This window comes from Rhizophagus irregularis, chromosome 19 (genome assembly GCF_026210795.1).
Source record: "Rhizophagus irregularis chromosome 19, complete sequence".
Lineage (NCBI taxonomy): Eukaryota > Fungi > Glomeromycota > Glomeromycetes > Glomerales > Glomeraceae > Rhizophagus > Rhizophagus irregularis.
The window spans coordinates 359,575-372,926 of NC_089447.1; the positions used below are offsets into that span (position 1 = coordinate 359,575).

The following is a 13,352-nucleotide window of genomic DNA, read 5'->3' on the forward strand; positions in this document are numbered from 1 at the left end:
TACAAACTAAAAGAAATTGCAAGATAATTTTAAATAAAGAATTTAGTTAGTTTAAATTATATGCAAATATTATACAATTATGTAATGATACTTACAACCTAAAAGAAATTACAAAATAATTTTTTAAATAAAGAATTTAGTTAGTTTAAATTATATGCAAATATTATACAATTATGTGATGATACTTACAACCTAAAAGAAATTACAAAATAATTTTTTAAATAAAGAATTTAGTTAGTTTAGATTATATGCAAATATTATATAATTATGTAATGATACTTACAACCTAAAAGAAATTACAAAATAATTTTTAAATAAAGAATTTGGTTAGTTTAAATTATATGCAAATATTATATGATTATACAATAATAATAGAATTAAACTTACAAACTATATTATGAAATAAGTTTTAATAAAGAATTTAGTTAGTTTAAATTATATGCAAATATTATACAATTATACAATAATAGAAATAACTTGTAACTTACAAACTAAAAGAAATTGCAAAATAATTTTTAAATAAAGAATTTAGTTAGTTTAAATTGTATGCAAATATTATATAATTATGTAATGATACTTACGACCTAAAATAAATTACAAAATAATTTTTTAAATAAAGAATTTAGTTAGTTTAAATATATGCAAATATTATATGATTATACAATAATAATAGAATTAAACTTACAAACTATATTATGAAATAAGTTTTAATAAAGAATTTAGTTAGTTTAAATTATATGCAAATATTATACAATTATACAATAATAGAAATAACTTATACTTACAAACTAAAAGAAATTGCAAAATAATTTTTAAATAAAGAATTTAGTTAGTTTAAATTATATGCAAATATTATACAATTATGTAATAATAGAATAGAATTAAATAACTTACTCCCTATATATATTACAAAATTATTTTTTAAATAAAGAATTTGGTTAGTAGTTTAAATTATATGCAAATATTATACAATTATGTAATGATACTTACAACCTAAATAAATTACAAAATAATTTTTTAAATAAAGAATTTAGTTAGTTTAAATTATATGCAAATATTATACAATTATGTAATGATACTTACAACCTAAAAGAAATTACAAATAATTTTTTAAATAAAGAATTTAGTTAGTTTAAATTATATGCAAATATTATACAATTATGTAATGATACTTACAATCTAAAAGAAATTACAAAATAATTTTTTAAATAAAGAATTTAGTTAGTTTAGATTATATGCAAATCTTATATGATTATACAATAATAGAATTAAACTTACTTGCTATATTATGAAATAAGGTTTAATAAAGAATTTAGTTAGTTTAAATTATATATACAATTATGTAATAATAGAATTAAAAAATAACTTACGTGCTATATTATGAAATAAGTTTTAATAAAAAATTTAGTTAGTTTAAATTGCATGCAAATATTATACAATTATGTAATAATAGGATTAATAAACAATACCCCGAGCCATTATTTATAATTGTATCAAAGTCTTCTCTAAAAGATAGTGTAAATATTTTTTAATTTGTTAAACGCTTTTATTATGTAGTGTATATATAATTGTTTAGGTAATACAAAATGCATGTAGATCACAACCAGCCTAATTATGGCGCAGCAAAAAATCACAAACAGAGAAAATTTTCATAATATAATTAACATATAATTATTAAAAGTCATTATTAATAAGTAAATTTGGCTGCTCTGCAAGTTGACATTAGTTTTTATATTCCAAAGTCAAAACCAGAATTAAAATTTCCTTATTAATTAATTCTAAGCCAGCTTTTAGAGCAATTAAAGATATAAGCGCCTTAAAAGCTTTGTTTTAGTTAATTTTTTTTTGAAGTGTTACGCGACAAGGAACCTTAACCTCATGCTATTTATAAACATCATGATAAATACCAGCAGTAAATTACAAATACTTTTTAGTTAACAAAAAGTAAATTATAGATACTTTAATGATACGTTAGTTGAGTTATATACAGGACTCCGAGCAATATATACTGTAAATAGGTAGCAACTCATTTATTATCATCTCTTCATCAACATAATACGTCTGGCATTATCAAAAAAGGATGGGACTACACGTTATTTTGGTGCATTATATCATAGCAAACTTCATATTATTACCTTTTTGTGTATTGCTCAGGTCCTTTATATATACATATAATCATTTATTTTTGCTCTTAATTCATTTTTTGTTTAAGTTGTTCCGACATTTTTCATTAATATCAACACTCTTTTATTTTTACAAGGTCTAGTTTGTGTTAATAGTAGGATTGATGTATGAAATTTATTAGTAGGTAATATCATGTGTGTTTATAAGAGAAGAGATTTATAATAAATTGATAATATAAATTAAATACAGTATACAAAATCATGAGTGCGTTCATTCGCCTATAGAGAAATTTCATGGAGCTAGATTGATTTGCGTATAATTTGTGTTTTTAAAAGTTGTTACATTTTGTATTCTATACATTGATATAGTTCACTCATCCTAAACGGGTCACTCCTAAACATGTTGGAAATGTTTTCTGAAAGGCTTCCAAGCTTAAATATATTGATTATATCATACTGTAATAATCTAAAAAAAGTAATATGTATCTATATAAAATAAATAAAACTGTGAGAGAAAGATTATCTTATCCGCCATTTTTATTCTGAATATATAGCAAGGGAAGGATAAATGTCAATTTATAATTATTTTAATTAAAGCATTCTGAGCAAGTTGAGGAATAGAAGAATAGAATTCTGATAATATGGACGATGATGATCTAATACAAGTTGATGAAGTGACAACACCTAGTAGTCAACCTAGTCAATGATAGATAATAAGTACGTACGCAGGATAGTTAACCAAAATTATTGTATAATAAAAATGAAGAAGGCATGTATAAGCGTGTTAAGGCCCAGTAGCTTCTAAAGAACAAAAAAAATTTTGGTAGCAACTAGAAAACAAATAAATTTATTTTAACTTGTGATCCTTGCCTACCTTAATAGTTTGTATACTCATGTTGCCACCTTTGGATGCTACCTGAACGTTTCAAGGATATTCCAAGCATGCCTCAAGGATATATAGTAAGATGTGATTAAATTTCGCTGTTAAATGCTCACCACTTATCTAATCAAAAGAAATATCAAATTAAAAATGTCAAAATAATCAAAAAATTCGGATCTGACCGTAGGGATACGCGGTAACACTAACATGCTAATCACCTTGTGGTTCACATCTGTGAGCTATGGGGAAGCGCCGAAGCGATCAAAATTCTTAGTATTATTTTGAAATATATTAAAATTACCTATTGTAAAGGCCACCTGGATTTTAAAAAAATATGTACGGTTTTAAATGCTGTATTATTTTATTTGTGATCTACAAATGATCTACAATAACGAGTAGCGCATAATGCGGATTAAAAAAAAATCATTTATTTATTAAAACAATGTTTTGTCAAAACTGACATAATAGTTTTTTATTTTTATTTTTTATTATTTTTTATTTTTTATTATTTTTTATTTTTTAAAAAAAAATCTTTTAAACTAAATTTAAAAACTCAATAACAATGCTAAAAAAAACAATTAATTCGTGATCCGTTAGTCAACTGCAAAAAATTCATATATTTCGGTGCAAATTTATATCGATCATTAGTAATTTTTTCTGATACCCGATTTTCATTTCTTAAATAATGCTCTTTATGTAAACCCATCTAACACCAACATATTCTAATACATAATATTTATCTCAAAGTTTCAAATAGTTTGTTTTTTACAATAATTTTTTATAATTTTTTACTTTTATTTGACGCCTCCCATTTTCTGCAGATCGTTTGCAGTTGACTCGTGGAGACCAATATTAAACATAATTTTGGCCATACTTAATTCTGGCCAAAATATAATTCGACCAGAATTAAGAAAAACGAAGTAAACGTAATATTTACTGTACTTAGATTAGGGTCGCATTTCTGGATCTCAAATCAATAAAAAAGTGTTACCTACGGGTATTACCGTACGTTTATATAGTGTTTATATCCGTTTATCTTTTTCATCCGAGTATTACCAAATAAAAATAGGACCCAGAAATACTATATATATATATGGGATGGTATCAGGACATTTTGCCGAAAGCCATTTCGCCGAAAAATAATCTCTGGCCTGAGTTATTTATAATTCTGCATAATGTTGCCCTATTTTTCGGCGAAACGTCCTTTCGGCAAAATGTACCGTAACCATATGGGAAGAGTAGTAGATAGAGTCCAATGATACGTCGCCATCATAGTATAGTCAGGCAATGTTTGCATACAGTTTACTATAGGAATTTTCTGCTTAATGTCAGGATTATCATTTTTTATTAAAAATTTAGAAATTTAGTTTGCTGTTATATAATATTCTGTATTTATTATAATAACTGATACAAGAAAAAAAATTTTTTTTTTTTTGATTATTCCTTAAAGAGTAAACATATTTGTATAACCTTGATATGACATTTTTCATACAGATCATTATGTCTCTTTGTAATAAATTATAGGAGTACAAATATATAATAAATATAAATTCTTCGATTGGATTGGTTGGCGGTCATACCCGGGCATATCATGTATCAATATAATAAAAACGGATACAATCTGATATTACTCATTTTTTTATTTCAATAATCCGGATACTCATAAATATCCGAGTATCCCCGATTATATCCGGGTAAATGGGTAACAGGCCGTAGCTCTAACTTGAAAAAAAAAAAGTTCATAAATTCATTAACCTTCGTATTAGCAGCTGTCGTAACCCTGTTTTTGTAAGAAATTAATACTATAATGTAGAATGTTGCAAAATTTATTTTGTGAAAAATTGCGGATTTTCCGTAAAAAAGTTGGAAACCCTAACTCGCAACGGAATAAATAAGACCCGAAATATACATAAACAAGTCAGTTTCAGGTTTGAGTACAAGCTGAAAATCATTCCATACATATATTTTGGGATTATATAACGGTAGGAGTTAATAATACTTTACAATATTCTGTTTAATAATACTTTTTTTTTTTAATTTAAGGGATTCCTTGTAGCTGATTTTCATAATATTAAGCCAACTTTAACACTGCCTAAAATCATTATGATGCTTGAATCATCATTGGTGACGAGTGACGATCAATCTATTGCTAACGATGGTATAACGATTAAAAACACAATTTACGTAATTTCTAAATATTATATTAATAATTTAAAACCGATTTTTTTTACAACAATAAATATAATTTAATTATTTTTTAGTCGTTTGGTTAACAAATCACGTTCGGTTATTAATAATTACTAAGTTTTTTTTTAAAAAAATAGAATAATAATAATTTTAAAAATTAAATCCATTCAAAATCTCCACCACATAATTCATTACATTTTTTAATTATTCCATCCGCTTTATATTTTTCTATTAAATCACCTATATTACCTATATTATCTAATCGACTGAGTTGTAATACTAAAGAATGTCGATCTTTCCAATTATCAAAGAAAAATTTCAAAAATTCTAATTTAATTGGTTTATAACAAAAACTAAATTTAAATCTAAACAAACTAGTTGGTGATGTTTCAGTTAATATTTCAAATAAATTATCCCAACCAAATGTATCTACCATATTACTAATAATAAATAAACCACTTAAATTTTGACAATTAACTAATAAATTTCTTAATTCAAGAATATTCTTATTTCTTAACATTAATTTAAGATATTTAAGATTAGGACATTTCTGATAAATTGCTTGAATAATTCTCTTATTATCAATCTCTTCATGAGGTATATGATCGATTTTTATTTCAATAAGTTGTCCGCTTGTACTTGCAATTAAACTTGTTAAAGCACAAATTGGAACGCCCTTAGCATATAAAAATTGTAAACAAGGTAAAGATGAATAATTTAAACAATTCCAAGGAAGATTTTCGTATGAATTATCTAATTCTAATCTTTTTAAATTAGCAAAAGATGAAAGAACTTTTGTGACAAGTGGTTTAGTTGATATCTTAAAATTTTCTATAGTATTTGCGTGTCTTATTAATGAATTTTCAAGAATTTTACAAAATGATTCATTGACATACAAACACTTATTTATGAAACTAATTTTAAATAAATTTCCTGCAGATTCGATTAATTTAACAATTTCGTAGTTATTATCATTCCCTTCAATAATAAGTTCTAATTGTTTAATTGATTTGCAAGTTTCTATTAATCCAAATAAAATATTATTATTTATGTTAGTATGACAACTAAGGAATTCAATTTCTGAAAAACAACTTTCAGTTCCAGGAATGAGACGTATTTGACAATCAAGTTGTTGAGGTATATAAAGGGTTTTATAACTTACGTTTCCGTTAATAAAAAGTTTGATTATTTCACTTTTAATAATTAATATTGAAGATTTTTCTTGTACAAGTTCAACGTCAATTATCCTTTGGATTTCATTTAAATTTAAATGTCTACAGAAACTAATATAGTCAAATATAGAATTTTGATATGAATCTATCAAAAAATCAAAATGTTGACCTAAATTATTTCTGGATTCTTTTGATAAATGAGAAATAATTACGTTTAATAAGGATCTTTCCTTTCCATTCTTTAAACGTTTCCAAGGATCTTTCCATAAAGTTGGAACGATTGTTTCACACCAAGTTTTATTGACTAAAAGACATGAATAAAGAGTATTATCATCATCTTGTAACTCTTCGAATATTAAATAAAGAATATCTTTATTTAGGTTTGACATTTTTTATTAAAAAAAAAAAAATTATTTTATCGTTATTTATTTAATTATTTTTTTGTTTTTATTTTTATTTTTTATTTTTTTATTTTTTTGATGCATGATATTAATTACATCGTGATTATGCAGGGCCTTTTTTGTTTACGTACCACATTATATTTATTTATGATACCAATGTTGTTTTGAATTTAAACGTCAATAAACATGTATAATATAATATCAGATATCACTGATCATAATAATAAATAATTTTTTTTTTTTAGTCCGGAAATTTCCGAATGAGGTCTCCTCATAATTCCGGCTAAAAGATCTGCACGGCTTTTTTTTCGGTGAAACAGTATCCGGCATTAAAGAATTATGTAACGGGTAATATATATTGTAAATTGTGTAACGCGGAAGATCCACCTAGACTGGGTCTAGAATGTCTAAAATGAATTAAAAATATATACATATCTGTGAAACTATTAATTGTGTAACATGAATGGTCTAGTAATCAACGGAAGAAAATTTAGGATATTATGGATTAATGGATATTAAGGGACTTTTTATTCGGATCAATCGGACTTTTGCTAAAAAAATCTTTTTAACATGGATCGATCCGTCAAAGAAAAAAGAAAAAAATTAAATAATAAAATTTTTTTTTATTGTATATGTATAATATAATTTGTATATATATATATATATTGTTTTTTTGGTAAAAATTTTACTGTTTATGTTCGCTGTATATAATTTGAATCAATTGATTTGATTGGGCATTATAATTTGACGATTATTCTGTTTCCATTTTTATTTATGTCACAATGTCGCATCAAATATGCTTGTATAACTAATATCATGTTACAAATAATTATTAGGTTTTCTTTAAAAAAGAAAAAAAAAAATGTTTAGAATAAACAGAGACGTACTTCATTTAATATTTCAAGAAATTAAAGATGATAAAAAAACACTTTATTCATGCCTTTCAGTTAATAAAACATGGTGTGAAATGATCATGCCAATTTTATGGAATAATCCTTGGAAATATATAAATGAAAATTGTGAACATCGAAAATAAAAATTATTATTAAATATAATTATTTCACATTTATCAAATGAAAATAAAAAAAATTTAAACAATCAAGGTATTGATTTTTTAACAAAAACCTTTATTATTTAATTATATTAATTTATGTAGACATTAAGACATTAATCAAATTCAATAAAGCTTATCTGTTATGTTTTTATTTGTTTTTATTTTTATTAATAAATTATAAATAAATAATTTTGTTTTAAAATAAATAATTTTTATAATTTTAAAAGTATAAAATCAATTTTCTTTATATTTAAAGGCATAAGAAAATCAACTCTAATAGTATGAAAAATTCTTTTTTAAAATAAATTTTTTACTAAGATAAATATGCAAAAATAGATAATATAAATCACGTGGCTAGATATGGTGAGTTAACGTAAGGTAAAAAAATTTTATCTTACGTTCCGTGCCTTAATTAAGGGAGTAACCTAAATTAGTAATTTTACGTTGCTCACTTAGCCAATTTCCGTTACTTACTTACCTACCTACCGGATTAAATGGACATTGATGTCCGAAACTCCGAATAAACCCTATGGTTAAAACGTATTATTTAGATCGTTATGGTATGATATAGTGTAACAGTTATGGCATGGTTGTTTACTTACATACAGTTGTGATATCAATAGGTACTAGTATGATAACCCATTTACTAATCATATTATGCCTGCTGTTTTGCCATATGTACTGTATACATTACTACTACTAAAGTTACAGATATTGTATGAAATTAAATATATAAAGATCATACTTGTAATAATACAAGGTTGATTGTTAAAAAAGTGTTTAAATTGTGTCCAGCTGATAATTAAAGATAAAGAACTTGAAATTGCTCAACTAAAAGCAAAAATAAGCGGTTTATAAAAATATTATTAATTTACCAAAATTTTTTATGTCTCTAAAAAATGATTGAAATTTCAAAAAATAATGATTCAATTTACACATTACGTACTATATGATAAAATTGTCAAAACTATTTTCTTTATTTACTGTATAAAAATTTATTTGATATCATGCATTTATATATATATATACACATATATATATTTTAATATGTGCAAAAAGTTGCTATATAAATTTATGAAGTAATTTCCTGAAACTTGATAATTATAGAACCCTCCTTTTACAATAATAAAGTCATTCTTCACAATTATTTAAATTTTTTTACAAATGGATCAAATTCTAATGGTTCATTCAATTGAATTCAACTAATTTAAATCAAAATAAATCAATCGTAACATCAATATTAACTCAATAACAACATGAATTAGATCATATCCATTCGTACCTGTACATTATTGATTGTACAGTACCTTTCACTCCATATCATACCGTAATGTACCATATACTCTTAATCATACTCAAAGGATTATTTTATGTGCTATTGTGATTTCTCAGTATTTCGGTACGACATCATACTTATATATGATTAGTAATACCATATCATATCGTACTGTACTACTTTACTATATACTTATGGTTAAATGGACATTGTCCAAAATAAACACATGTAATCACTACTTATTCTATCACTATTTACGATCTGCATCAAGTCATTTGATCAACCGTACCGCACTTGTTTGTCAAATTTGCACTAGTACTGAATTATCTCTTATCTACGATATCTATGATACGCCTAATTGTGAAAACAATGACCAATCAGTGAATTCGAATTTTACACGTTGTTTACTTGTGAATAACCTGGATAAATAAAACAAATAAATTAACCCTTATTAAAATAAGTCATTCCGGAAAAACATTAATAATATAATCATGGCTTATAAACTGTCCCTAATCTTTGTCAATATTATTATTCTGGTTCTCCTATCAACTTTTGCTTATTCCGCACCATATAATAATACAACTGAACATAATGAAAATGATATAATTAAAGAACAAGATGATAACTTCATTTGTCTAAGTGGGTCAAACATAGCTTGTTGTCCTCAATTGGCGCACCATGTTGCTTCTAAATATCATTCACGATGTGCATCAATTGTTCTAATTAATAAGAGTGGTTATAATATGGTTTTGGACATTATCAATCTTGAAGATGGTCGCTGGGTTACATCGGATGATTATGATGATATTGATATAAATTGTGAACCACACTCTCTTCTAAATGATGAATCTGAAGCTATATCTAGTGTTACAAGTCATTTTCTTGGTGGAATATCGAGTGTTGTTATTTTCACCATAGATGATGATATTTCAAGCAGTTTTTTTATCTCTTGGAATGTTCCAACTATTGGTTCCCCTAAATATTTAATTGAGTTCTTTGATAAATCATCAAAAGATAAATACAGTATTATAACTCAAAAAACCTTTAGAAACACAGTTTTTCGAATTGAAATTCATAAAAGAATTCCTTGGACTTGGTCTATTCTTCCATTGCTTGTGTTTTTTATCGCTATACCTTGCTGTTACATTCCAATGATTATGAAAGAATCAGAATTCAGAGAACGACTGCTTAATTCTACTAGTTGGCAACAAAAATCTTATAATTCTAACGGACAAAGCAATCAATCTTCTAATTCCAACGGACAGGGTTAATAAACAAACTTATAATTCCAACGGACAAGGTAAACAATTTTATAATTCCAACAGAAAAGGCAAGCAATCTCTGATAAAATACATAATCTTCTAATTCCATCATTCAAAATAATCAATATCCTAACACTATCGGTCAAAATAATCAATCTTATAAGTTTTTTTGGAACTGGAATTATCATTATTTTAATTTTATGTTATAAAAAGATTTTTTCAGAAAAAAATATATTGCAGTAACAAGTAGAATCAAATCTTTTGATGAATTTTTTTCAAATTCAAGCCTGACTCCGAACATTGGAAATTGTAGCTATGATCTCAATGATTATATTTAGTAAATTTTAAAGACCAAAATTGTAATAAAATTTGCAAATACTTTTAAAGTAATGAATATCAGACAAGGGTCATTGATAAAAAAAAGTGAAATAATAAAAAAAAATATAAAAAAATATCCTTTGTTCAAATCTTGATTAGATAAATAATGTAATTGTATAGTATAGTATAACATGTATAATATACTGTAATAATACTATTTATTTCTCTTAAATATGAAAATAATTTTGTATGTGAATAAGACATTTTAACTTTAATTTTGGATTGGACATTTTTTCGTCTGACCGCTTAATTGTAATATCGTTAATTTAAAATAAATGATAATAATAAAAAAATAACAAAAATATTAATAAAAAATGCACAAACATTTTTATTCATTTTTATTTTGATCTTTCGTCAGACATATAAGTTTCCGGTTCCTTGTTCCTTATACTAATTATATTTGTATACTTAGGGGCGCCTATCCTGATCAATACCCGAACGGTACGCTCTTTCCGTCGTTCTTTCCCTTCTTTGCCTAGAGTTGAAAAAATTTTTGATTTTATTCTCAGAACGAAGCATGCCAAATTTTATTACTAATCCATCAACTATATATTTCCGATGAATGATACTAGATCGCATTTGGTATTTACGGACTCGTCCAATAATAAAATTTTTCTCATTAATACTTAAAGGATCGTGACATACTAATTATTAAAGAAAATTAAACATATGATATGTAATATATTATAGCATTGGTTTAATGGATAATAAATTAAAAATCATAGAATCAAAGAAAAAAAAATAAAAAGTCTTAATTTAATCATAATTAATAATTTAAAAACTTAAATAATCTGTTATATACATGTATATTTTTTTCTTCCAAACATCCTTAATTGAACTATAATTGATTTAATTGATTAATACTCAATAATTTAAAAACTATATAATCTATCGTATAAATATTACTTTTTTTCTCCAAAACATAACTTAAAATAATATATTTATTAATTTTAACGTAGATTAGCACTTTATAAATTCGTCAATTTTGATTAGCGTAAACGAGAAATAAAAAATTAAACCATATCGAAACGGGTTTCATTGCTAATGTTGGATATGATGGGAATCAACATCTTGTAACTTGATGAATATCACTTACATTTTGGCGATCACATGCCAAGTCATTGGTTTGCGTTGTTATTACATTGTTATCGACATTACTATTATGCGAATCTATGTCCTCATAATTATTGTTGATATGATTAACTTGATGAATATCATTTATATCTTGGTGATCGCATGTCAAGTCATTAGCTTGTGTTGTCGTTACATTGTTTTCAATATTTTCATTATGCGAATCTGTACCTCTATAATTGTTGTTGATATGATTAACTTGATGAATATCATTTGTATTTTGGTGATCGCATGTCAAGCCATTAGCTTGCGAAGTCGTTACATTGTTTTCAATATTTTCATTATACGAGTTCCCATAATTATTATTAAAGTCAACTTGTTGCTGTGATTGGTGAATATCATTTATGTCTTGGTAATCGTACGTCAAGCCGTTAGCTTGTGTTGTCATCACATTATTTCTGATATTTCCACCATACAAATCTGTGTCTCTACAATTATTGTTGAGATCAACTTGTTGCCATGTGTAGGCAAAATTTCTTGTTCTATTTACGTTTTGGCTATCATTACCATGATTAATATCTGTTGTCAAAACAGATTGTGTTACGGGTGTATTATTTACAATACTTCATGAAACGATCCCATTTCTCTATCAGTAATGTGTAGTGAAATATTATTGAAATCAATTTGTTGTTGTGAATTAGTAGTGACATTATGAATAACTCTATTTTGTGGTGCCGCAGATGTTGAAAAAGGATTGATGGATTGAAGGAAACCATTGCCTTGGCTATTGGTGATCGAAACTGCTTGTGTTGTTATTACATTATTTCCGATATTTCCACAAAATGAATTTGCATTTCCATTATTACCTGGTCTTTTGGGAATTTGTTGCGGTATACTATTGAAATTACCTTGTTGTGAACTGGTAACATTATTTGTATAATATCCAACTTCAATTGGTTTAGAGAAATTATTATCAAAATTAGTTTGACTATCCCCTATTGAAATTGTTTGAGTATTATATCCGTAAGGAGAATTTAGGTTTCGATTAGAATTCATTCTTAATTCTCTATTAGAAGTATGATGTTGTGTAAGATGAAAAGGAAGGATTCGTTCCAAATCTTGTTCCAAATTCAATTTTTGATGCAAAGATACTACTTCTTTTCGTTCCGAATTATTTATACCAATATCTATTCCGTATGTTTTTCTGTTCAACATGTTTGCGATCAAAGAATGTGGTAGTATCTCACATGTGATATAATAATTTTCTGTATGATTAATATTATAAAAAAATCCATGATCATAATTGTGGTCATCAAAGAAGTCAGAACCTTGTAAAATAATTTGGCAAGTTATATGATAAAACTTATCATAATTTGGTGCATAATGAAAAAATTTATGTTCATTAATTTGTAACTTTGCGTAATGGATTGAATATCAAAGTTGAATGAAGTGTAACGATAGAGTTACTGAAAGGAGGATAGTAACCGTTGGTTATAATAAAGAATTGTGTTAAATAACAATAAATGTAAAAAATAATTATAAAATAAT

The 13,352-nt window shown here is 25.2% G+C and overlaps 3 protein-coding genes across 3 annotated transcripts; 1 reads left to right on the plus strand and 2 right to left on the minus strand.

Moving 5' to 3' along the window:
- Positions 1 to 5,347: 5,347 nt before the first annotated feature.
- Positions 5,348 to 6,751, minus strand: OCT59_010617 (uncharacterized protein; the record flags this gene model as incomplete). Its single annotated transcript, XM_025328079.1, has 1 exon — positions 5,348 to 6,751. The coding sequence occupies one exon, from the start codon at positions 6,749 to 6,751 to the stop codon at positions 5,348 to 5,350; it is 1,404 nt and encodes a 467-aa protein (XP_025168289.1).
- A 2,800-nt stretch (positions 6,752 to 9,551) lies between these two features.
- Positions 9,552 to 10,779, plus strand: OCT59_010618 (uncharacterized protein). Its single transcript, XM_025321637.2, has one exon. It carries the CDS (start codon positions 9,585 to 9,587, stop codon positions 10,362 to 10,364), a length of 780 nt encoding a protein of 259 aa, XP_025168286.1. The 5' UTR covers positions 9,552 to 9,584; the 3' UTR covers positions 10,365 to 10,779.
- Positions 10,780 to 11,796: 1,017 nt separating this feature from the next.
- OCT59_010619 (uncharacterized protein) lies at positions 11,797 to 13,019 on the minus strand (the record flags this gene model as incomplete). The annotated part of the gene is made up of 2 exons (XM_066136030.1): positions 11,797 to 12,361; positions 12,424 to 13,019. 2 exons carry the CDS (start codon positions 13,017 to 13,019, stop codon positions 11,797 to 11,799), a joined length of 1,161 nt encoding a protein of 386 aa, XP_066000705.1.
- Positions 13,020 to 13,352: the final 333 nt, after the last annotated feature.

Bases quoted from the DNA above. Each gene is read 5' to 3' on its own strand.
- OCT59_010618 (XM_025321637.2), top strand. From the start codon at position 9,585: ATGGCTTATAAACTGTCCCTAATCTTTGTCAATATTATTATTCTGGTT.